Source organism: Gracilinanus agilis, chromosome 4 (genome assembly GCF_016433145.1).
Source record: "Gracilinanus agilis isolate LMUSP501 chromosome 4, AgileGrace, whole genome shotgun sequence".
NCBI lineage: Eukaryota > Metazoa > Chordata > Mammalia > Didelphimorphia > Didelphidae > Gracilinanus > Gracilinanus agilis.
Genome location: NC_058133.1, coordinates 221,887,850 through 221,915,445, shown reverse-complemented (window position 1 = coordinate 221,915,445; position 27,596 = coordinate 221,887,850). Strand labels below are relative to the sequence as shown.

Below are 27,596 nucleotides of genomic sequence, written 5' to 3'. Positions count from 1 at the left end.
TCATGTTTTCTCCTGTGTTAGTTCTGTTGGTGAGTTTTCTTTGCCATTGTGTGATTGAAGGAAGGAGTAAGTATTTTTTTTAAACCCTTGTACTTCAATGTATTGTCTCATAGGTGGAAGATTGGTAAGGGTGGGCAATGGGGGTCAAGTGACTTGCCCAGGGTTACACAGTTGGGAAGTGGCTGAGGCCGGGTTTGAACCTAGGACCTCCTGTCTCTAGGCCTGACTCTTACTCCACTGAGCTACCCAGCTGCCCCCATAAGTATTTTTTATTTACAAAATAATTAATAAATCAACTATTTAACACTTATAAGGGTTGAAGAAAATTAGATAATTTTTTTACAATATTGTTTTACAATATTGGTGTTAAGGGATAAATCTAATATTCATGTCATGGAATTACCATGCATTATTAAACTTTTATAACATACAGCTGGGAATAGAATTTGAAAATTAGTATATGCAAATTTATATAATTAAAAACATTTATTCTAGTGAAATTTGTCGTGTTAATGACCTAATATACTGTTCGAATATGGTAATACATGTCTCATAAAGCCTTTAGAACACTTGTCTTTTCTAAGAAAATAGCTACATAGACCATGGTATGCTAGAATCTAAGAATGATGATCATTTAAATTTACCATTTATTTGCTTTCCTACCTTGATTATGTTTGCACAATGGATAGAGGACTAGATCTAAAATCAGGAAGACCTGAATTCTAATCCAACATCAGACATTTAATAACTGTGTGGTGCTAGGCAAATCATTTAACCTCTGTCTTCCTTAGTTTCCTCATCTATAAAATGAGGTGAAAATAGCACCTATATTTGTTATGTAGATATGGCTGCATGGAATCCCTGCAACATACAGGGACAGTCTCACCCAGAATTCCAGGGGATCCCCCTGGAGAACTTTGGGTGAGGGGGCAGTTGAGAAGGGTTGAGGCAGTTGCTTTGTGGGGGTTGAGGTGAGCAGATCACTGCTTACTGCTCCTGACTTGGGGGGTTCACTTGAGTGGCCATTGTGGCAAAGCCATCATGGTTTTTACTCAGAAGTTAGCCTGTTTATTAGGATTAGTCCTTATCAATATCAATATAACAATTATTTAGTGAGTTAGTGATTAGATATACTGTCTATTAACAAGAGAGCCAGTGTAGTTAAGTGCCCTTCACCCCCTCCTGTGGGGAGGAAGGGCAACTTCAATCTAATAGATCAGGGTCACCTTTTCCTTTCCTTTTACTTCTTAATATAAGCTTTACCTACAATATCTGTGCCTGGGAATTATTTGGGGAATACTCATTGCTCAAGACTGGTCATCTAGCTTGAATCCTGTCAGCTGCCAGATTTAAGAAGATCATCTATCTCAGTCCTTCAACATTTAGATAACTAGCTTCTACTTATTCCTCTATCAGACCTGTGGGGAATATAAGTTAAAGAAAAGGGAACATCATTGAAGTTCAGCCTCAACAGAAACTTACCAGAAGTACCTCAGTCAGTCTCCATTTTTCCAACTGAAACCTCAACTGCTTGGGGGGAGAGGTTTGAGAGTCAGGAGTGTCTTACCCCCTCCCTTCTCACTGAAGCCTGTCAATCTGTGTCTGTGTCTTGAAGGTTACTGGTCCTGGCATAATTATCTGCTTCTCCAAAATATCTGTTATCTATCAACATAACAATATTCCAAGATTATTGTGAAGACAAAGTGAGATCATATTTATAAAATGCTTTGCAAATTTTAAAAGAACCATAAACATGTTATTATTATTTTTTTAGTGATTATATTCCAAAGCTATCTTCTACAATAAAGACTTCCTTTTGGTAATAGGATCTTATTTACTTTTTCAACATTAATTCTACCTCACCTTTTTGGAAGATGACTCTGTTATTAAAGATGTTCTTACCTACTCTCTATAAAATTCATAGGATCATAATTTTAAACCATCTCATTTTATAGATAAGGAAAAGTTAGAGGCTGATATTTGTTCAAGTTCACAAAGGTAAGTGTCAAAGACAAGATTTGAAGCCAGATCCTCTGATATCTAGCTAGGTGGTACATGGGATAGAACACTGGGCCTCTCAAATCTGGAAGATCTGAGATCAAATCCAGCCTCACACACTTACTAGTTATGTGACTCTAGACAAGTCACTTAGCTGCTATTTGCCTCAGTTTCTCATCTGTAAAATGAGGACACACTGGAGAAGGAAATGACAAATCACTTCAATATCTCTGCCAAGAAAACCCCATGGACAATGTTCTATATGGTCATGTAGAGTTAAACATGACTGAATGACTAAACAATGACAATAACTCTGATGCCCAAATCAACTTTCTTTCAACTGTTTTAGATTATCTTCTATTGGTTTTATTGTAAAAGTATTAGAGAGACTGAGGAGAGAAAGTAGTAGGACTAGCCCTTGACAAAGCTGTAATTAGAGGAAAATTTTTCAGTTTTTCCTCTATTCTTTTACTTTCCCCTTTAATGTATCGAGTGCCCTTATTCTTTTCCTGAGGTCCTGATGGCCACCCATTTCTGTGGTCTGCTCTCTCTTTTCAACAATTATATACCACAAACCTTTTTTTTTCTTCTTCCTTCCCTGTCAAAGTTTGTTTCAGATTTTTAGAGTTTTTCTCTCCTTTCCAAATACCTAAGTCAAGCAGAGGTACTTATAGTTGATAAAGGAGTATGTGATCCTTTCAAAGTATAAATGTGTTTTTATGAGGCAATCTTCTAGAAACATTGCCTTAAACTAAAGCAATGAGTTCTTGGGATATTTCAGGTTCTTGTGATAGTAGGATGAAGATACTTTTGGAAGAGTATGATGCAAAGGGCTTTCTGTTCAGTGGTGCCACTTGCACATTTCTGGCTCCTACCACCCCTTTTTGCTTTCCAAGATTTCCTAAACACCAGATACCTAATAGGAAGACCACAAGGATGTCCTTGGTCCCCTCATCTTTTCCTCTGTTCCCTTATAATAGAATCCTTACTGTAGATAATTTAAGGAAGATTCAAAATAAGCTCATGATGTATATAGTAGGAAAGTTTATAATACAGTTGGAAAGGGTAGTGCCATAGGGGATCTTGATTTTGAGTAGTTTTGAGTTGGATAACCAATTCTGCCCCTGTGTTACTTTAGGGAAACCATTTAAGCTCTAAGATTCCCAGTTTCCTCATTTATAAAACGAGGGTGTTGGTTTTATCTTTAAGGCCCCTTCTAGATCTAAGTCTATAACCCTATGACAATCAGCTACAAAGATTTTTATAATTTAATCTTTTCTTCTCTTTTAAAAATAACTATTACTTTTGTCCTAGAGTTAATACTAAGTTAATATTGAGTAAATTCCAAGATAGGAAAATGATAAGGGCTAGACAATTGGGGTTAAATGACTTGCCTAGGATAACACAGCTAGGAAGTATCTAAAGACAAATTTGAACCCAGGTCCTTCTGACTTCAAGCCTTCAACCATTCTATCCACTGAACTACCTATCTGCTCCCCTCATAATACTTTTACTTCCTACCTCACAGAATTGATATGGAGAAAGCTCTTTATAAATCTTGTACCACTCTGTAAATGTTAATAACTATATTTTGCTTACTCTTATCTAACTTCCTTCTGCCTGATTTTGACTGGGGAATATGAATTCTAGTTGCTCTGGATTTGGCTTGCCATGATTGCTGAGTTTTGATCTTCTGGAATCTATTTGTCAAGGTGTTCTTCCCACTCTACCATCTGTGTAATTGGAATCTGTTACCCTAAAAACTACAATTCCCAGCACCCCACTCTCCTCACCTTCTATGCTGATTGTAAGGAGGATATAAATTTGGTGTAGCCCTGCCTCTTGCTCTCTTCTCTTCCTGTCCCAGTATTGGTGGACTTGCTTTTTAAACAGGCAAGGAGAACTTAGTCATGTGGTCTTAAATTTGTTAAATAATTAGTTTTTTTTACTTCTATTTCCTTTTTATTCCTTCTACTTCAAGTGATTATTAATAAACTCTATAAAATATAATTCTTGAAGAGTTGGATTATTAATTTAAATCCTACATATCCATACTTAGTTCTGAATTGTAGGATATGTTTGGGCAAGACCTTTCCAAGTACAACCCTTTCTTCTAAACATACCTTCATTTTAATACCTGGAGGCACCTAGATATCTCAGTGGACTGGACCTAGAGTCAGGAAGACCCAATTCAAGTTTGTCTCAGATACTTACTAGCTGTCTAAACCTAGGTTTAGTTCCTTAACCTTTGTATTCCTCACTTTCTTCAGATGTAAAATGTTGATAACAATATCGCCTACTTCTCAAGGTTGTTGTGAGGATCAAATGAAATAATATTTGTAATGTACTTAGCACAGTGTACAGTAGGATGTTAAAAATGCTTCTTCATTTTCTTTCTCCTTCATCATCTTCCTTCCTTCTCTCTCCTCCTCCTGGTCATAGCCTGGGAGAATGTCTTCTAAAAAGTTTCAGCAAGAAAGGAATCTCCATCAGCTATCTCACCCTGGGTTTTAGGCAAGAATATGAAGATAAATATTTAAGTATTGACTCTGGGAGAAAATGCATGCCTCATTATTGGCATTATTAACATTTCTCCACATTTTCTTAAGCCTAGACAATAAAACAATAAATCAAGCCATAATTTGTAGCAATGATAATTTATGAGATATAAATGCTCACACTGAAAATTTTAATGTTCTCCTCTCTCTAAATGGTTTGAGCTGGTTCCAGGATATTTATGGTTCAAGCTTTCATGTGTCCCTCACTTCCTTATATAGCTGCCTCTATGTTCCAATTTTCAACAGACCACTTCTCTCTCATTTTTTTTTCTATCTCTTCTTTGGCAGTGGTATCCTAAAGTAAATTCAATGATTTCCTTGAAACAAATTTTACTAAATTTTCTGCCTTTCTCCCCAGTTTTCTGGAGAATTGACCATCAGGGGCTAAATGACTGTTGTTTTGCTACTTCTAGCTGAGAAGTTATATATGACATTGGCTCCCACCAAGTCTCCCTGAACAGAGGCCACCAACATCCTCTCTATATCACTCTTGCTCCTAGATGAATAATTTCCTTTCTTGCTCTGAACTAGTACTTCAATGTGGGCCTGTCCCTAGCTCTCTGTTATTAGCTAAGGTTAGCTGGTAGCATCATTGTACATCATTATAGGTCCCAATTTTAAAATACAGCATAGATTTAAATGTCAAATATCTGGTTTTTGGTGCAGGGAGGTGGTGGTGTGGGTGGTCTGGATCTGTGATTTCATTGGTCTAGGGAACTCCTGGTGAGGAAACTATATACCGATGCAGAATAACAACCATTTTTCAATTTATATTCTCAGAGATTACCTTGGTCAACTGAGATGAAGGTATCTGAAGTTAACTTTAGCTAACAAACCCCAACAAAGAGAAGTTTCCTTACTTATAGCCACCTTATATTACTTTTACATAGTCCCCTGTAACTTTAAGGATCCATTTACATTAATATGCATTAATATTGATCAGTTGATTTTAATATAAAAGGTTATCTAACCATTTATCTCCTCTAGAAGAATACAAGTTTTTTGAGGGAAGAAACTATTTTTTCTTCGTATTCCAAGGTTGGTACATAAATCAGTTGGTACATATAGTGTTGGTGTATAAATCAGTATAGTGCTTCCTAAGACATTTTTCCTGGATTAAATTTTTTTCCTTTCCAATCCATATTATACTGTGAAATTTGTTTTACAATATATTGATTTAAGCCTTACTACAACATAAATATACTATTAAGGGCCCTTGGGTAAAAAATTGTTTGAAGGATATGTTTTTTTTTAGTTTTATTTTTTAGAATGGGCATGAAAGTCTGGGAACTTTTAACATTCCTCCCTAAAAACACTGTTTGTAAGGAATTCATTCCATACTTCATTTATTTGGTTGCAAGCAAACAAAAACCTAGACCCCTTCTCTTTTTTCCTCTCTAATTCTGAGCACTGAATAAAATAAAGCTAACAGAAATACAGTGGGACTTGATATTTGTATACTTTGTTTCATTTTTTAAAGCATTATGAATGTGTTTTTTAAACATTTATTAATATTCATTTTTAAAATGGTTACATGTTTCATGCCCCTACTTTCCCCTTCACCCCCCGCTCTTCCCCCAACCATGGCCGATGCACATTTCCACTGGTTATAACATGTGTCCTTGTTCAAGACCTATTTCCAAATTGTGGATAGTTGCATTGGTGTGGTAGTTTCAAGTCTACATCCCCAATCATGTCCTCCTCAGCCCATGCGTTCAAGCATTTGTTTTTCTTATATGTTTCCTCTCCTGCAGTCCTTCCTCTGAATGTGGGTAGCGTTCTTTACCATAAATCCCTCAGAGCTGTTACAGAAGTCCATTACATTCGATTTTAACACAGTACATGAGTCTCTGTGTAGGGTGTTCTTCTGGCTCTGCTCCATTCGCTCTGCATCAGTTCCTGCAGGTCTTTCCAGTTCACATGGAATTCCTCTAGTTTATTATTCCTTTGAACAAAATAGTATTCCATCACCAGCATATACCACAATTTGTTCAGCCATTCCCCAATTGAAGGACATACCTTCCTTTTCCAGTTCTTTGCCACCACAAAAGGCACAGCTATAAATATTTTCGTACAAGTCTGTTTATCTATGATCTCTTTTGGGTACAAACCCAACAATGGTATGGCTAGATCAAAGGGCAGGCATTCTTTTATAGCCCTTTGAGCATAGTTCCAAATTGCCAGCCAGAATGGTTGTATCATTTCATAACTCCACCAGAAATGCATTAATGTCCCAATTTTGCCACATCCCCTCCAGCATTCATTACTCTCTCCTTCTTTAATTTTAGCCAATCTGCTAGGTATGAGGTGATACCTCAGAGTTGTTTTGATTTGCATTTCTCTAATTATTAGAGATTTAGAACACTTTCTCATGTGCTTATTGATACTTTTGATTTCTTTACCTGAAAATTGCCTATTCATGTCTCTTGCCCATTTATCAATTGGGGAATGGCTGGATTTTTTTTTTATACAATTGGTTTAACTCCTTGTATATTTGAGTAATTAGACCCCTGTCAGAGTTTTTCATTATAAAGATTTTTTCCCAATTTGTTGTTTCCCTTCTGATTTTGACTACATTGTTTTTGTTTGTACAATAGCTTTTTAGCTTAATATAATCAAAACCATTTAATTTACATTTTGTAATTTTCTCTAACTCTTGCTTGGTTTTAAAATCTTTCCTTTCCCAGAGATCTGACAGGTATACTATTTTGTGTTCACTTAACTTATTTATAGTTTCCCTCTTTATATTCAGGTCATTCACCCATTCTGAATTTATCTTGGTGTAGGGTGTGAGATGTTGATCTAGACCTAATCTCTCCCATATTGTTTTCCAAATTTCCCAGCAGTTTTTGTCAAATAGTGGATTCATGTCCCAAAACTTGGGATCTTTGGGTTTATTGTACACTGTCTTGCTGATGTCATTAACCCCAAGTCTATTCCATTGATCCTCCCTTCTATCTCTTAGCCAGTGTTGTTTTGATGACTGCTGCTTTATAGTATAGATTAATATCTGGTACTGCTAGGCCCCCTTCCTTCATATTTGTTTTCATTATTTCCCTTGATATTCTTGATCTTTTGTTATTCCAAATGAACTTTGTTATACTTTTTCCTAATTCAGTAAAGAAGTTTTTTGGTATTTTGATAGGTATGGCACGAAATAGGTAATTAATTTGGGTAGAATGTTCATTTTTATTATGTTAGCTCGTTCTACCCATGAGCAATCATTGGCTTTCCAATTGTTTAGATCCAGTTTTACTTGTTTGGAAAGTGTTTTGTAGTTGTTTTTCTATAATTGCTGTGTTTGTTTTGGTAGATAGATTCCTAAGTATTTTTTATTGTCTAGGGTGATTTTAAATGGTGTTTCTCTTTCTACCTCTTGCTGCTCTGATGTGTTGGAAATGTATAGAAATGCTGATGATTTATGTGCATTTATTTTGTATCCTGCAACTTTGCTAAAGTTGTTGATTATTTCTACCAGCTTCTTAGTTGATTCTCTAGGATTTTTGAAGTAGACCAGCATATCATCTGCAAAGAGTGATAGCTTAGTCTCCTCCTTGCCTATTTTGATACTTTCAATTTCTTTTTCTTCTCTAATTGCAACTGCTAGTGTTTCTAGTACTATGTTGAATAATAGAGGTGATAATGGGCATCCTTGTTTCACTCCTGATCTTATTGGGAAGGCTTCTAATTTATCCCCATTGCATATAATTCTTGTTGATGGTTTTAGATATTCACTGTTTATTATTTTTAGGAAAGGTCCTTCTATTCCTATGCTTTTCAGTGTTTTCAATAGGAATGGGTGCTGTATTTTGTCAAAGGCTTTTTCAGCATCTATTGAGATAATCATGTGATTTTTGTTTGTTAGACTGTTGATATGGTCACAATAATGTGGATGGTTTTCCTAATGTTGAACCATCCTTGCATTCTTGGTATAAATCCCACCTGATCATGGTGGATGATCTTCTTAATTACTTGCTGGAGTCTCTTTTCTACTATTCTATTTAAGATTTTTGCATCTATGTTCATTAGGGAGATTGGTCTGTAGTTTTCTTTCTCTGTTTTTGATCTCCCTGGCTTTGGAATCAGTACCATATTTGTGTCATAAAAGGAATTTGGTAGGACTCCTTCTTTTCTTATCATATCAAATAATTTGTATAGTATTGGGATCAGTTGCTCTTTGAATGTCTGATAGAATTCACTTGTGAATCCATCAGGTCCTGGTGATTTTTTCTTAGGGAGTTCTTTGATGGCTTGTTCAATTTCTTTTTCTGATATGGGATTATTTAGGTATTCTATTTCTTCTGCTGTTAATCTAGGCAGTTTATATTTTTGTAAATATTCATCCATATCTCCTAAATTGTTATATTAATTGCCATATAATTGGGCGAAATAGTTTTTAATGATTGCCTTAATTTCCCCTTCATTAGAGGTGAGGTCTCCCTTTTCATCTTTGATACTATCAATTTGGTTTTCTTCTTTCCTTTTTTTTATTAGATTGACCAGTACTTTGTCTATTTTATCTGTTTTTTCAAAGTACCAGCTTCTAGTCTTATTTATTAATTCAATAGTTCTTTTACTTTTGATTTTATTAATTTCTCCCTTGGTTTTTATTATTTCTAATTTAGTTTTCATCTGGGGATTTTTAATTTGCTCGCTTTCTAATTTTTTGAGTTGCATGCCCAATTCATTGATCTCTGTCCTCCTTAATTTGTTAATATATGCACTCAAGGATATAAATTTCCCCCTGAGTACTACCTTGGCTGCATCCCATAGAGTTTGGTAGGATGTCTCATCATTGTCATTCTCTTCAATGAAATTGTTGATTGTTTCTATGATTTCTTCTTTGACAAATTGGTTTTGGAGAATCATATTGTTTAATTTCCAATTGGTTTTTGACTTTCCTGTCCAGGGGCCCTTACTAATTATTATTTTTATTGCATTATCATCTGAGAAGTTTACATTTATTATTTCTGCTCTTTTGCATTTGTTTGCAATGATTCTATGCCCTATTACATGGTCAATCTTTGTGAATGTACCATGTGCAGCTGAAAAGAAGGTGTATTCATTTTGTCCCTATTTATTTTTCTCCACATATCAATTACATCTAATTTTTCTAGGACTTCATTCACCTCTCTTACCTCTTTCATATTTATTTTTTGGTTTGATTTATCTAGATCTGAAAGAGGAATATTTAGATCTCCCACTATTATGGTTTTCCTATCTATTTCCTTCTTGAGCTCTGCCAGTTTCTCCTTTATGAATTTGGATGCTATACCACTTGGTGGATATATATTGAGCAGTGTTATTTCCTCATTGCTTATACTGCCTTTAATCAGGATGTAATGGCCTTCTGTGTCTTTTTTAATCATATCTTTTTTTACTTTGGCTTTGTCAGAAATCATAATAGCCACTCCTGCCTTCTTTTCTCATTTGATGCCCAAAAGATTTTGCTTAAGCCCTTAACATTAAACTTGTGTATGTCTACCCGCCTCATATGTGTTTCTTGTAGATAACATAAGGTAGGATTTTGGTTTCTGATCCACTCTGCTATTTGCTTCCGTTTTATGAGGGAATTCATCCCATTCACATTCAGAGTTATAATTATCAGTTGTGCATTCACTGACATGTTTTTATCCTCCCCTAGACCCACCCCTTCTTCTTACACTATTTTCTTTTTTTTAAACCAGTGGTTTACTTTGAGAGACTATCCCTTATCCCCTCCCTTGATTGACTTCCCTTTCTGCCCCCTCCCTTGTTATTCCCCTCTTTTTGTTTTTAAAGGCCTAATGAATTCCCTGCTCCTTCTTCTCCCCTCCCTTTTTTGACCTCCCCACTCCCCTGCTCCCTTTGGTTTATCCCTTCTGACTTTCTCAGTAGGGTTAGATAGAGTTTTTTATCCCAATGGATAATAAAGCTACTCTTCCCTCTCAGGGTTAATTACACTGAGAGTAACGTTTGATTATTACCTCTTAATGCTCTCTTCCTCTCCTTCTTATAATAGTATTTATCCCCTCCCCTTACCATGCCCTCTTTGTGTGTAATAGAATATCCTATTATCCTTATTTACTCAGATTTCTCTTGGTGTCCCCTACTATTCCCCATCCTCTTTCCCACCCCCCCCCCCTGTCATCTTAGACCATTTAGTATCCTGTCCTCTCCCTATGAATTATTCTTCTGGTTGCTATAATAGTGAATATTATAATAGTGAATAGAGTTCACTACAGAGAATTATACATAACATTTCTCTACATAGTAATATAGATAATTAGATCTTATTTAAGCCCTTAAAGCGGCAAATTTAAAAAATTATGAGTTTCCTTTCTTTCCCCTCTGTTTCCTATTTACCTTTTCATGTTTCTCTTGATTTTTGTGGTTGGATATCAAACTTTCCATTTAGTCCTGGTCTCTTTTGTGCAAAAACTTGGAAATCTTCAATTTTGTTGAAGGCCCATACTTTCCCCTGGAAGCATATAGTTAGTTTTGATGGGAAGTTGAACCGTGGCTGAAGGCCCAGCTCTCTTGCCTTTCTGAATATCATATTCCAAGCCTTGTGGTCTTTAGCGTGGAGGCTGCCAGATCCTGTGTGATCCTGATTGGTGCTCCTTGATATTTGAATTGTCTCTTTCTGGCTTCTTGTAAGATTTTTTTCTTTTACTTGAAAGCTCTTGAATTTGGCTATTATATTCCTGGGTGTTGACTTTTCTGGGTCCAGTGTAGAGGGTGATCCATGGATCCTTTCAATGTCTATATTGCCCTCTTGTTGTAGGACTTCAGCGCAATTTTGCTGTATAATTTCTTTAAGTGTGGAGTCCAAGTTTCTATTAATTTCTGCTTTTCCTGGAAGACCAATGATTCTCAAATTGTCTCTTCTAGACCAGTTTTCTTGGTCTGTCACTTTCTCATTGAGATATTTCATGTTTCGTTCTATTTTATCAGTCTTTTGACTTTGTTTTATTTTTTCTTGTTGTCTTGAGAGATCATTGGCTTCTAATTGCTCAATTTTAGCCTTTAGGGACTGGTTTTCCTTTTCAATCTGGTCATTTCTGGTCTTCAGTTGACTTGCCTCACTTTACAATTGTGAAATTCTGCCTTTTAAACTGTTATTTTCTTGCCAGATCTCTTCCATCTTCCTCAACATCTCATTTTTGAACTCTTCAATAGCTTGTGACCAGTTTTCATTTTTTGGGGAAGGTTGGGATACTTGTTTGTCCTCCTCTGTTGTCTGGATTTTCTCTGTATAAAAGTTGTTGAGTGTTCCAGAGTTTTTCTTGATAATCTTTTTCTTCTGGGGTTCTCGGCTTGCCATTGTTAGCACCGCCCCTTTTCAGCTTTGTCTTCACACTACGGGTCTGCCTGCGCTTTCTAAGCTCCCAAGGGCTCCAGTCTCCTTGTCCTTGGGGTCAAGCCTCCTGGTAGACCCTGGTCTGCCCCTCTGCCCGAGGCTCCTTCAGCAGTCTCAGGGGCTGCTTCCACAGCCGTGCTCCTGTCTGCATCGGGTCCCCACTTGAGGTCCAAGCCTGCGCTCGGGATCTTTGTCCTCGCCTAGGGCACTGCCTTCACCCGCGCAGAAGCTCGGGAAAGTCTGTGAGCTCGAGATCTTTGTCCGCACCTAGGGCACTGCCTTCACCCACGCAGAAGCTCGGGAAAGTCTGTGCGGGTTCTTTAGTCACTTGGGGTCCTACGTCTTGCAGCTCTTAGGTACAAGCCCTGGAGCTGCAAGTGATTTACTGGTTGTCCCAATTCTGCTTTCACTCTTGTGCGTTGGCCTTGGCACTGTGCGTGGTGTGTGTGTGTGGGGGGGGGGAGGGGCTTCTTTCTCGCGCGTTTTAGTGAGAGCTGTTTCATCCCTTTATAGTGTGGAAATGCCCTGATTCTGCATACCTTCAATGCTGCGCCCTGTTGTCGGGTTCCTTCGTTCATCTGGATTAATTTTTATGTCCCCTTGAGGAGTCCTGTATGCTTCGGTTAGGAGAGATCAAGCAGCTGCTCCTTTCTCTGCCACCATCTTAACCAGAAGTCTGACAAATGTGTTTTTATATTACATTCATTTCTGGATAAATCATGTTTCTTTATTAACCATACCCTTGTAACAAAGAAAGATAGTTAAAAACAACAACAAGAAACAATAATTTAATAAAGTGATCAAACTTGGCAATGAGTGCAATATTCTATTTCCTTTTTTGTTTTATTATTTTGCTGTCTTTAATTTTTTACATTACAAATACTAACATATTACTCTCACTTTATAAAGTCTCTTGTAACGCAAAAAATACAATGACCTCATCTGAAAGTGCATTCAAAACTTATAGTAACAAAATCTATAGTATCTTCCCTCTCTTAAAAAAAGAACAGAAATCTGTTTTTCTCTTCCTCCTACTTCCTACCCAATTGGGGAAAAGAGAAAAATAAATTTCTTGTAACAGATATGCTTAGTCAAGCAAAACAAATTCATTTAATGGTTGCACACAAAAATATGCATATCTCATTCTGTAGGCTAAGTTCCTCACTTCTTTATAATGGGTATGGTATGTTTCTTCAACAGTCCTCTGGAATCACGTATGATCATTGTACTGATCATACTTCTTACAGTTTTCAAAGTTGTTTGTCTTTATACCATCGTATAAATTATTCTAGTTCTGTTCATTTTATTCTTTAGTTTATAAGCATCCTTACATGGGTTCATTTTGTAATATTGATGTTAATATAAAAATTGTTCTCTTGGTTCTACTTGCTTCATTCTGCATCAATACTTCTAAGTCTTTTCATATTACTTTAATAATCATTAATTTCTTCATTGCTTCCAGCACACATTTCTTCCAGAGTCCTTTTTACCAAAAGAATGGAGCTGTGTTTCTCATCTCTTCTGCAAGGTCAAGATTGTTCATTGCAATTACTTGGGTTTTAATTTCATTTTGAGTTTCTCATTTCTTAGTTTCATATATTATTTTCTTGGATCTTACTTCCTCCTTCCACTTCTACTTCCACTTACTTCCACCATGCATCAATTTGTAGCCCTTTCCATACTTTTCTAATTCCTCCTATTCCCATATTTTGCTTTTAAAGAGTAAATGTAGAGGTTCTACTGAAAGTTCTTGCTTTGTTTCAGCTTGTCCGAAGCCACAGGAGTTACCATTTTCTACAGTTGTTCCATTAAAATTGAGCTATGAGCCAGGGGAACAAATTTTGTATTCTTGCAAGCCTGGTTATGTGTCGCGAGGTGGGATAAGAAGATTTATATGCCCTCTCACAGGAATGTGGCCCATCAACACCCTGAAATGTCAACGTAAGTCAACTCTTTAGGTTATATCATCTTTCCTCACCAGGAATGTGGGGGGGATCTTTGGGACCCATTATGGCTTCTGTGGGAATATTCAGACCCAGCCAATACTGTAAAAGTTAAAGGATTGACAGTGAAGAAGAACTAAAAACATTTTGGGAGAAAAAAAAATAAGGCTTATTTGGAAACAGGAGAGATCATTAACCTGGAGATATTGTGACAATACAAGATAAGATTTCATTACAAAGCTTCAAGGAAGGGGAAAACATGGATAAAAAATGAAAAAATGGTACCTTAAATTCAACTAAATGCCAAATGGGTGCAAAGCAGGAAGTTATTGAGGCAATACTATGCCATTGTACTTTTGCATTGAAATGAGAGTAGATGTATTTGAAACAAGTTTGCAACTTTTAAACTGTTGTTCATCCCTACTATTATCCAGTAGCTTAAAATAAATTCCTTAAGTTGTCTATGCACTACAGATAATACAATCAAGTAAGTCCAGTATTTTTGATGATGTGTGTTGTCAGATATATTTATCCAGACCATCTCTGGCAATCTAGGTCTATAACTAAGTACTCAAAAGTCACAATAGAAATTGTTCTGTGATCTGGTAATTTTGGATATGTGCCCTTTTGACAATCTACTGAATTTATTTTATAAAAATACATATGTTTTAGATTTTTAAATGGAAAATTCTATGAAAGTATATTAATTTTTGCTATTTTTCAAATTACAGCAAGAATATGCCCTTTTGCTGGAGTTTTAGAAAATGGAGTTGTGCGCTATACAACCTTTGACTACCCTAATACTGTGAATTTTACTTGTAATAAAGGGTAAGACTTTTCAACTAGAGATTTAGAATTGGAAGAGACCTCAGGGGTTATCTGGACCGATTCCCATTTTTTAGAGATGAGGAAACTGAGTGCAAGACAGTACTTTGCTCAAGGGCACAGAGATGGTAAGTGGCAACATCAGGATTTGAATTCTGTGGAATAAATTAGTTAAGTAGAAGGTTTGTTTCTGTATTCTTCAACTAGAGCAAGGAGGGAAAGCATGAGTGTCACAAAATAAATTTCTACTGATTCATCTCATTTTTGTATTAATCATTCTCCACCTATGGGCTTCTTGTTCTGTCTTTTTGGTGTGTTACTTGTAGAGGTAAGAATAGTGATTAAATAGTCTTTGCTGAACTAGTAGTTTCTCTACTAAATAACAGAATAAGTGTAAGAAGATTATGATTTCTAGAAGATGTGATTACTAGATTTAATTTTCTTATTTCTAATATACTGCATTCTAGAAAAGGCAGAGTTAAAATACTGAAACAACACAAGGATTTCATTTAAATTCTTAGTGAAATCTTAATAATAAGGTTCAAGAATAATTTTAGGGATGACTTGTAGATGTGAGGCAAATAAGATTGCCTTGCTTATAGAATAGGGAAACTAAATGGCAAGTCTGAAGGGAGAGCAATGAGGAGTGTGTTCATAAATTTTTATAAACTAGATCTCAAAAAAAGTATGTGTGATCCCTTTTTAATAATAATTTGCATTATTAACATTTTCTGAATTATTAACACATTATTATTTAAATATATGTGTTTATGTTTATCATTATTAAAATCTGAGGCTGAATTCAAATCTGATCATAGATACTAGTTGCATAGCCCTAAGCAAATCACTTAAATGCTGTCAAATGGGGGTAATGACAACACCTCACTGTTGTTGTGAAGATAAAATTAGATAATAATATATGTAAAAGTCACTTAGCACAATGCCTTGAAAAGAGTAGGTGCTAAATGTTTGCTCTCTTCCTTTCCTTTTCTCCACACATTTTTTTTGGCTAGCCAATTTAAGAAAAACAATAAATCAAGACCTAGTTAATTTGTAGCATTTGCTGATTTCTGGGGCATAAATGCTGACATTGAGAATTTAACAATTGGATTCCCTGAGTCTTTTCAAGATGACTCCAGCAAGCTCTTATCAGTGAGGAAGAACAGAACCTATTTATTTTTCACATAGTCAAACATAAGCAGTAAGAAGGCATTTATTTGATGCCTATATTTAATTATAGTTAATTATGTCAAGGATTTGAGATTTTGTTGGTATTGTACTCCCTCCTGAGAAACATCCTGATCCCTCTATAATTTAGTATTTGAGAATTCCTATAGCTGAAAAATTAATCTCAGCTAAAGCCCAATCATCTAAGGGAAGCCTTTTCCAGTCCCTCTTAATCCTTCCCTTAAAGCCTTCCCTCTGAGGTTGTAACAGTTTTCTAAGAATTTACCTTGTTTGTGCATAGTTGTATGCATGTCTTATCCCACAATAGAATGTAAGCTCCTTGAGGGCAGAGACTGTTTCTTCTTGTCTCCAGCACTTAGTATAGTTCCTGGAACATAGTAGGCACTTAATAAATGATAAATGACTGATTAATCCCTCTAATACTACTTACAAGCTTCCCCAAAATTGGTTAGGCTGGTCTTTGGATAACAAATATAAAACCCTAGATTACTGTGTATTTATGGCCTTCCCATTTGGTAGGACCTTCCAGAGATTTATACACTCCTGGCAATAATCTTTGAGAACCCAAGTAAAGTGCCATGTCATAGATGGGTATCTTTCTGACCCTGGAGCAAGTTATTTAGGCTGTTTCAATTTTCTTAGCTATCAAAGGAGAGGCATGCACTAGATCAGTATGAGCTGCACAACATTATTCCTAATCTCACGAATACAATGAGTAGGATACAATACAATGAAACTTCAAAAAATTTGCCTTAGAAAAAGACTGACAGATGAGCATTTTCTTTCCTTTGGCCCCTTCTTTAAAAAGTTTGCCCATCACTGCACTAGATGATCTCCAAGATCCTTCATCTCTAAGTCTATCACCCTATAATCTTGTATGTTTTACTTTTCAAGCAGTGATACTATGATAACACTGACAACAGTCCTTAAGAATAAATATTTACAGTAGATCTTTGATTCGAAATAGAGGTGAAGGAACACTGCTAGTCAGAAGCAAACGGTTCTTTAACTGATCAAAGACTTTTTAGTGACACCATTCAATAAATTCAGGCCTGTTGACAACTGACCAACCCAAAGAAAGTTCTAATGCCAGGAAAAAATATTAATAGCAAACTTTCAGTCAAAAATACCTTTTCTTTTATATACTGTTAGTTTCTCTCCCAGAAAATGAGTAGCAAAGATGCTAGGTTTGATTCTTGCCCTTGCTTCTGGGAAGAAGGGAGCTATCATAATATTTTTTTCCTTTCTGGGGTGTCCAGATTTGTAATTTCATCAATAAAGGACTAGGTGATACATTGGACAGAACATTGGGTGTAGAGCCAATAGATCAAATCCAACCTTGGACACTTACCTTCTATATGACCCTGGGCAAGTCACTTAACCTATTTGCCTCAGTTTCATCTTATGTAACATGAAAATGACAATAGCACTTACTTCCCAGAGTTGTTATGAGGATTCAATGAGAAAATATTTATAAAGCACTTAAGAGAGTAACTGGCACAAAGAAGGCTAAAGCTTAATAAGTGCTTCTTTTTTCCCCTTTGCTTTGTATGGGAACTCCCTCCACTAATTTAGATCAGCACCTTTGTCACTTAAAGTTTTAGAGATGGAGCATTGAGAGATTAAGTGACTTGCTCATTTAGGCATAACCAATATGTTTCAGAGGTAGGTCATTCTGACTATTGAGTTGACAATACTGCCCATCATTTGCATTTTCTGATGCATAAAAGAAGCAGTGACCAATGCTAGTGATTATAAAGGGGAAATTATGGATGGTTATTCCATCAGAGATCATCATCATCTTCTTTAGTGACTTGTCTATAGCATGAGCTTTGTGCTTCCTCCATTTCCCATTTCTTATGACAATTCATTCTCTTGCTGAGATGCTGAGACTCTTACTGTAGGACAAGCAAATTGCTCATTTGGAAATGGTACATTTTCCCTTTCAGTGGCTCTGAAAGACATTTATGATATGTTATGAATACATTATCTAATTCCTTAATGCCCCCTTTTCAGATTTCATCTCAATGGGTCTGCTTCTGTTAAGTGCACAGAAGAAGGAAGATGGAGTCATTCCCTACCCATCTGCTCTCGTAAGCAACTATCATTGGGAAAATTCCCTTGAATTCTCCTTTCCTGACTCACAAGAGCATAACAAAGGGATGCCTTTGGAACTACAAATGGAAAAATAATTTCTGTACAGCTGGAATTTTTACCTAATTTGGAATAGAGAATCCCTTTATTAGAACTGGTGGTTGTTAGGACTGATACTTCCAGTATTTCTACAGTGCTTTTTACAATTGCCATTGTGCCCTTGGGGGTTGACATTATATAATTAGGAGCACTCTGGGGAGCATCCAGGATTATACCCATTCCCATTCCATACTGGGTCTTGCCTGCATCAGGGATTAGGGATTTAGTATTCATACTTCTCTCCAGGAAATGTTGTAACAGAGCAATCGCAGATAGAATACTGTTTCAGGGCACAGAATAGGAGGAAACATTTTTAAGACCCTAAATTGTGGGTTTATATAAATCTAATATGCTCATCTGTAAAGCATACAAATTGTCTGGCAAAATGACAATTATTCTTCAGATATGGAGTATTTATTTAGTGTAGTGAATACAATGCTAGACGTGATCAGGAAGACTTCAGTTCTACTTATTGGGTGACCTGGGCAAGACATTTAAGTTCTTTGAGTTTAAAAGTCCTCATGTGTAAAAGGAAGATAATAATAGCACCTAATTCACAAGGCTACTATGTGAAAGTGAATAACGCATGTAAAGTGAACCTTACCAGCTAGTAATTATTATTATTACATGTTAGATGAGATTTATCTCAACTAAGGGAAGTGGAGAGCTACATCAAATGCCAGGAGCATACTATTTAAAAACAACAACAATAAATGATATCCTAAATCCCACACAAACACAACAGATCAATTAGAGTTTGATTAATCACTTTTAAAAAATGATTGATAAGGGGAATCTAGGTGGCTCAATGGACTGAGTCAGGTCTAGAGATAGGAGGTCCTAGGTTCAAATATGGCCTCAGTATTGCTTCTAAGATACCATGTAAAGTTTTTTTTAAAAAAAGAACATTGCCCACTGAATTTGCCTGCTATGTACCAAGAACTATGCTAAATACTGAAGATACAGAAAAAGGCAAAATGGGGGGATTAGGACAGTTTGGAAGAAAGATAATAAATTCAGTTCAGGACTTATTGAGTTTAAGTTATCTATAGGGCATTCAATTGGAGGTGTCTAACAGACAGTTGGAAATGTGAGAACAGAGATCAGCAGGGAGATTATTTGGGGATCATCAGCATAGGGATGATAACTGAATCCATGGGGGTTGATGAAATCACAAAATGAAATAGTATATGGGATAAAGAAAAGATGGCTCAGGACAGAGCCTTGGGGGACATCCACAGTTAATGGACATAATCTGGTTGAGGATCCAGCACTCTATCCATTGTGCCACCTAGCTGCCACATGGTAATTATTATTATTATTATTATTATTACTATTATTATTATTTTGAAAACTGGGCTGCCCTATCTTACCATGCCTGGGAATTCAGTAGCCACTTATGGGTCCAAGCTCACTGTTACATGAAAACTTTAACATGTTCTGTTTCCAACTTGGATTGACTTGCCCCTCTTTAGGCTGCATGGTAGCTTTCCCTTTTATGTTTCTGGGGACTATCTATATTGGTGCTGGAATTAGAATGGGCATCCAATTGGCTTTTGCAAACTGAAGTTCAGAAATCCCAAGCTCAAGCAATTCACCAGCCTCAGTCTCTCTACTAGCAGGGATTACATGCATGTGCCACCATTCCTGGCTCCTAACTACACCATGGGATCCAGGTGTTATAATTCACTGGACATTGATGTTGGAAGACCCACTATTTAACCTAGTTTGGATATTTAAATATACTTTAAATTGAGTCCTACAATTTTATATTACTTTTAAAGAATAATTTTAGCTTACAATTGGAAACTTTTTTCTCAACATTAATGTGATTTACTTTTCTTTTCACTTTATTTCTCTTTGCTTTTTTGAGGGGATCAAGGTTTTAAGATTCAATTAGTCATTTAGAAATTGTCATATTTTCTTTTCTTTAGCTATAACTTGTCCTCCACCATCCATACCTAATTTTGCCAAACTAAAACTGCAAGGGTCTTCAGCTGAAAACATCTCCTTCTATCAAGACACAGCAAGCTTTGACTGTTTGCCCCATTATGCAATGTTTGGTAATGACACAATTAGATGTACAGAAAATGGAAATTGGACTGAACTACCAGAATGCAAAAGTAAGTGCAGCAATAAGTCAAAATAATTATTTTAGTGGTCAGGAATCTGTGTCTTACATTTTGAGAGAACTAGTTGCTAAATATTTACCATCACATACCTGGGTCAATTGCAAGAAGTATTTATGAAGGCAGCCATAAGCACGATTTGGCAATCAATTAGATATGTGTACTGAGGAAGCCTGGGGAAGCCAGGATAATTGAAAGTTATGAACTTGAATTCCTAGAAAGACGGCAAAGCCTTCAACAGAAATAGGGAAGGTTAGTGGGGTAGGGACTTTAAGAGGGGAAATAATAAATTCTGCTTAGGACACATGGAGTATAAGATGTCTTCATTCATTCATTTTGCAATGTTCAATGGGCAATTGATAGTAAAGGACTGAGGCTGAGGAGAGAGACTGAGGTTAGATATATAGATCTGGAAATCATTTGCATAGAGATGATAGTAAAATTTGTTAGAATTGATCAGTTGGGTAGAAAGCAAACTAGAAGAAAGCAGCTAGAAAAACCCAGAAAGGAGAGAGTGTTTAGGAAGAAGGGTATTTAAAGAGAGGGTGTCCAATGTAGTAGATAGGCAGTGAAGGATGAAGATTAAGAAGAGACCATCCCTATTGACAATTAAGGGGAATAAGCAGGTTCAGTTGAGCAATGAGTATGGAAACCAGTTTGCAAAGGGGTGAGAAGTGAGTAAAAGGAAAGAAAATGTAGGCAGTGAGTATAACAACAGATTTACTGAGGAAGGGATGAGTGATGTAGTATAGATGAGTGGTTATAGGGTTATATATAGGTTATAGTCTTTTGAAGGGTTTTTATTTTGTTTTATTTATATGAATAAGGGATATTTGTGCATGACTGAAGGCAGTAGTGAAAGAATCAGTTAATAGGGAAAGGGTGAAGACTCAAGGAGTGGAAGGATAGTGACTGAGAATGAAATATGTAGAGAAGGAGGGAAAAAATGGGATCAAGTACATATGGAAAGACATTTGTCTTGGAAAAGAGAATGGCTACCTCTTTGTCAGAGACTGAAGAAAAGGAGAAAAAGTGCAAAATCATGCCAAGGAGCTTTGATATAAGAATGGAATATGGAGCTCATAAAAAAATCTCAATTTTCTCAGATCAACTGAGAGGGTTGGGGAAGAAGACAAGAGGTTTGGGGAAGGAAAATAAGGTTGGTAATAGCTATAGTGGGGTGTGAACTAGGGAATCAATCAATTAGGGAATAATAAAAGGATTAAAAATAATCCTTTTAGGTTGCAGCCCAGTTGATATTAGGTAATATGAATTTCCCAGTCAATACAGGAAACTGGTCCTGAATAAGAGTAGAGGAAACATAAGATGAGAATAATTCATGACTGAAATTTGGCAAGAAAAAAACAGAAACAAGGCAAGGAACCAAAGAATTCTAGAGGAGAAAGCAATGTAGAGTTGAAATGGCTAATTATTATTTTATAGTTGGAGCAAAAGGAAAGTGAAATCAGAGTGGGCATAATGACCCCAGAAAATACCGAGGAATGGAGGGATCAGAGGTCTCAATTAAGATTAAGAAGAAGTAGAAGAGAGGTGAAGTGTAGAAAAAGGTAGAACAAAAAGTAATTCCAGTTAGGTAAGTGAATATCAGCGTTTCTAAAATAATTATGGAAGTGGATTGTTTATGCATAATAAAGAGATCTATCTAGTATATTTCCATTCCTTTGTTTGCCTGAAGTGGAGTGAAGCCTTGGTGGTACTTTGAAATATATGCTTTTATTTCTAAGAAAAGTTAAATTCTTCTGAAATATTTATTGTGAAAAATCCATCCGATGACTCCGGAGCAGAAATAGCTGTAGGTGTAAGGGTCTTGTGTTTATAAGGACCAAGACCAATAAAGTCAGTGAGTGAAACTCATTAAGTAAATATTTGTGAGTTATTGTTAAAGGCTGATGGAACTAGGGTACTAAATTGATGGAATTAGGGTATCAAAGGGTTACTTTATTACATACTTAACTGTAGGACTCATAAAGAATGAGAACACCAACAAGAATTTGTTCTATTATTTCTAAACTAAATAATGATGTTGTGGGAAGGGTTGGAATATATGAATAGATCTTTTTTATTTTTATTTTCCTATTCAAGAGAGGCAGGATGTGATTTTTTTCTTTTGGAAAAAAGTGCCATAAAGACTGCTAGCAGCTATATATAATTTGTAACAAATGCCTTGTAATTATCTCAAAGTTCAACTGGTTTGGCAGATGGTCAATAATTATCACAGATTTTAAAATGTTTTTAAAATAAAATCACTAGAGACAGTTAAAGAGGACAGAAAATAAATTATTTTTGCTCTTCAATGGGCAAAGGTACACAGAGGAATGCACAGGGTCATAGTATAGACAGGAATGTGCTGGAGTTAACTCATATTGGCTCATGAGAGTCAATTGTTAAATTTCTAGCATTCCCACCTCAGAAGTCAGTAAATGCTGTGTTAGGACTTAATTAGTCATTCTATCACTTGACTAGCCACAAAAAAGTGATGGAAAATGTTAATAATGCAGATTAACCTTAAAAGTATGCCATGTTTAATTTTTTCCCTCAGAGAGCTATTTGTTAAACATTTGCTGGCATATGGCTATCTATGGTAAAAAATTAAAATTTGAAACTCTTAATACTGATCATCCATTATAAACAATAATTGCATTAGTGTCTCTTTTTCTTTAACAAACATTTCTACATATATATTTTCAGAAGTAAAATGTCCATTTCCAACAAGACCAGATAATGGATTTGTAAATTATCCTGCAAGTCATGCACTTTATTATAAAGACAAAACCACTTATGGCTGCCATGAGACATATACCCTAGATGGACCAGAAGAAGTAGAATGTGGAAAATTTGGAACCTGGTCTGCATCACCAACATGTAAAGGTATGGAAATAGAGTCTGCATCATGGAAATTCTTTTAGAAAAAGAAACAACCCTTATCTTTCATCTTAGAATCAATACTGTGTATTTGTTCTAATGTAGAAGAGTGGTAAGAGGTAGGCAATGATATAGTCATGCAATGGCTACTAATGGATTACTGTTCTATGCAATAGTATCTGTATTTCACATGGTGACTTCATATGGAGGAAATTTGCTTGGAATTAGACTTGGCATATATATAGAGTCATAAAAACTCAGTTGGGAGGAACTTCAGAGTTCAACTACTTCAACCCATAAATGAAAAAAAACACATACCTTTTGGGGCAACCAGGTAACTCAGTGGATGAAGAGCTGGGACTAGACAGGGAAGGTCCTGGTGTGACCCCAGGCAAATCACTTAACCCTCATTGCCTAGCTCTTACCACAATTCTATGTTGGAATCAAAACATAACATTGATTCTAAGTCAGAAATTAAGGGTTTAAAAAGAAAAAGAAATCTTTTTACAAGCTGCCTGGCCGTTGGTTATCTAACTTTTGCTTAGAGGAAGTTTTTCCTTATATGAAACCCAAATTTACCTCCTTTTTAATTCCTATATCTTGTTCCTAGATCTTTGTTCTTAGGCAAAGCAGAGCAAGACTATTATTTTTGTTTTGTTTTATTGATACCTTTTGTTTTTATATTACAGTCATTTCCAGATATTTAAATATTTATATCTTCCATTCACTTTCTCTTCCTTTAGTGACCCTTCCCTTGTAACAAAGAATAATAGCTATACAAAACCAGCAGCCATGGGAACTGTGTCCAACGTGTTTTGTACCCTAGTCCCTGTATCTTTAATAAAAAGAAGAAAGTGGATTTTCTGATTTCTTTCTTGGGATCGATATTTCCAAATCTTTTCCTATGTGACTTAAAATACTTGAATACAGTTATCCTATCCCCCATAAATCTTTCTTCCATGTTGACCATCCTCATTTCCTTTCATTGATCTACATATAGCATGAACTCGAGATCCTTGACCATTCTGGAAGTACTGGTAGTAAACTGATAGTTGGGAAAAGCCTCTCCCAATGGTTGCATAACTTTTTCAATAGGTTCATCTTTAGTTTTATATATATATATGATGAGTGTTAGAATGTATGGTTCCAGCTAAGGTTGGGAGATCCTTCCATGCTAAAAAAAGGCTTTAGGTATGACTCTGGCAAAAAACTAAGCCTACTACCTATGGAAAGGTATATCAGCAAGAGGATAGCTACTTGCTGTTGGATTAATTTTTTCCAGCAATCATAACCTATGAAACAAAAATACAAAATGGCCCTTTGTTTTCTCTGCCCCTCTTTCTCATCTGCATGTAACAGTGGCAGAATGACAGGGCAATTAGAGGGTACTAAAAATCACATGCTTTTTAGATCATAAAATTTAATTATTTGATGCTCTGAATGTGAAATTTTTGCCACATGACCAGTTAATAAATATACTGCCAGGTGTAAAAGGAGCAGAACAATGAGAATATTGTACACAGAGACTGATACACTGTGGCACAATCAAACATAATGGACTTCTCTACTAGCAGAAATGCAATGATCCAGGACAATTCTGAGGGACTTAGGAGAAAGAACATTATCCACACCTAGAGAAAGAACTGTGGGAGTAGAAACACAGAATAAAAACAACTGCTTGATTACATGGGTTGATGGGGATATGATTGAGGATGTAGACTCTAAACGATCACTCTATTGCAAATATTAATAATAAGGAAATAGGTCTCAATCAATGAATCATGTAAAACTCAATAGAATTGTTTGATGGCTACAGGAGTGGGTAGGGAGGAGAGGAGGAAAAGAACATGACTCATGTAACCATGGAAAAATATTCTAAATTAATCAATTAAGTAAATTTTTAAAAAATTAGAAAATAATAAAAAATAAAAATAAATATACTGCTGGGGGGAGATGAATTGTATCAGTCTTGTATTTTAACTAAACAAAACAATAGGAAATACAGGATAGGAAGAGAAGATGAGCTGGTCATATGGTGACAACAAAAGATCACAAAATCATTCAGCGTGCTCTACTGTTACCTTCAACATGTGTCAAGAGAAATGAAAAAGGATCTCTATTACTTTAGGTTAACATTTTATGGTGAACTTATAGGAGGAAATGGACAAGATTAGCCAAGAATAAGCAGGCATTTGTGAGTAATGATCTAAATGAAAGGAAGGATCTTTCAAAATGAGAGACTACAGATTCATTTGAGCACTTTATTATATACTAAACATAGTCTAACTTGTGTTATTGTTATTTAATACTAGAATGTAAACTATTTGATGGCAGGCACTATGTTTTTAATTTTTGTATCTCTAGCACTTAGCACAGTGCCTTCCTAGAGCCTGAATTGATTAGCAGAAAATAACAAGAATTTCACAATGTGAATTATTGGTTACATTTCATTTAATACTTTCTCCATGGACAACCCATAATCTGCACCCTCCCCAAGGGAAATTTTCACCAAGCATTCTTTAATTTGATTAAATATTCACAAATCTTTCTTCCAGCATCTTGTAAAATTCCTGTTAAAAAAGCTACTGTGTTATACAAAGGAGAGAAAGTGAATATCCAAGACAAACTTAAGAATGGAATTCTGCATGGTGAAATTATTAGTTTCTTCTGTAAAAATAAAGAAAAGAAATGCAGTTATACTGAGGATGCACAGTGCTTAGATGGGAATCTGGAAATTCCCAGTTGCTTCAAAGGTGAGTTTAAAAGCTTAAACTTTAAGGAAGAAATCACAGATTACTCAGTGTTAATTTCCTTTTGTCTTTGGCTCTAGTGAGCTAGTGATAACATTATCATTTCTCTGTTACATGGCCTTTATGGGATAGCTAAGTGACACAGTGGATAAAGTGCTGGAGTCTACAGTCAGGAAGACTTATCTTCCCAAGTTCAAATCTAGCCTCAAATCTAGCCTCAAATACTTATTAGCAATTTTTTAAATCCTATTTTTGGCCTTAATTTTCTCATCTGTCAAATGAGCTAGAGAAGGAAAACACTTCAGTATACTTGCCAAGAAAACCCCAAATGGAATTGTGAAGAGTCAGAAATAACTGAAAAGTGGCTAAACAACAATTGCTTGTCACATTTCATAGTGAATAATACCATCCCTCATTCCTTAGTTACACTAATCCAGTGGACATATATGTGTACATGTGTATGTATGCTTGAGCTCTCAAAGTTATCTAGATTCTCTTATTTCTTATCCTGAATCTATAGATCCCTTTGCTGCATTTTTTCTCTCAACTTAAATTTCAAACAAAGTAGCTTCATTCAAGGATCAAAAATCATCTCATGTGATGTAAATATACACACACCCACATATATATATGTATATATATATATATATATATATAAATTCTGTTTATGGATACATGTATTTAGTTTGATCTTGTTAGGAAGCTCTCTTAAGAACTGCACATCTCACTTAGAGTAACCATCTTTTCTTTTTTTTCAACAGAACACAGTTCTTGGGCTTTCTGGAAAACAGATGCATCAGACAAAGAGCCATGCTAATGTTGTTCACAAACTCAGAATTCAGTATGAAATATTTGTATCTCTTAAAATAAAAGTTGGAGAGGAAAAAATACCTAAGTTATCTGTTGCATTCTTTCAGCTCTTCTAAAACTTTTTTCAGTGACTCAGACATCTGGAACACAATCATTTTCATAATGGTTAAGTAGATATTGGAGCCACTGGTCAGTATAGTTCAATTTCCAAGCACTGTTCTGTTACTTCATAAAGACTTGGCCTCAAAACTCCGGATAAATGAAGGATAAGTGGCTTGGAGCTTGAATTGTCTATGCATTTTCCTTAATTCTCTATTTTGGTTTGTAAGATATCCCTAAGAATCTATTAAACAGTAAATTGGATAGATAGGCTATAATTAAATAGAAATATTTAATATTTAACAATTAATAATGTAATGATTATAATTGCATTTAAATATATTTTGTAGAGTTTATATTTCACCTACTGTGAGGTGTTCTAAGTAATTCTCATAAAGTTATTTTCACCTATAACTCCAGTCCAAGAAAGAAATTATATAATTTAGTTTTAATAGAATGAAGTTGGATTCTTTGTTCTGTTTCTCTACTCTGTGACAAATTTGAGGGCCATTTTTTTATGTAGCCAGGTTGAAGATGGCTGGGTATTATGTGCAAGATGGTTACCTGGACAAAGCATACCATGTAGCTCTCACTACTGATGACTTGTTAATAGCTAAGGTTTCTCTTGCAGTTCAAGAGCAGTCAGGCACATGGATAGGCTTGGAGATGAGTAAAATTGAAGAAATTCTCTCTCTGACTCACCATCACTTCAGCCTGATCTGAGGAAAATTTCTTTTTCTCTTTGGATTAGCTTCCTCTCTCTCAGTCTCAAATAACATACATATTGCCTTGGACTGAAATCATTGTTATTCCCTCTATTCTTTAACGATGAAATTTAGATAAACAAGCTTTCTGGTTGTGATGGTTTCTGGGGGTTG

At 35.6% G+C, this 27,596-nt stretch overlaps 1 protein-coding gene across 1 annotated transcript; it reads left to right on the top strand.

Moving 5' to 3' along the window:
- On the top strand, window positions 1-26,699 carry APOH (apolipoprotein H). The gene is made up of 8 exons (XM_044673950.1): window positions 1-66; window positions 13,663-13,839; window positions 14,573-14,669; window positions 17,871-17,947; window positions 19,982-20,170; window positions 22,886-23,065; window positions 25,615-25,812; window positions 26,571-26,699. The coding sequence occupies exons 1-8, from the start codon at window positions 3-5 to the stop codon at window positions 26,624-26,626; spliced, it is 1,038 nt and encodes a 345-aa protein (XP_044529885.1). The 5' UTR covers window positions 1-2; the 3' UTR covers window positions 26,627-26,699.
- Window positions 26,700-27,596: the final 897 nt, after the last annotated feature.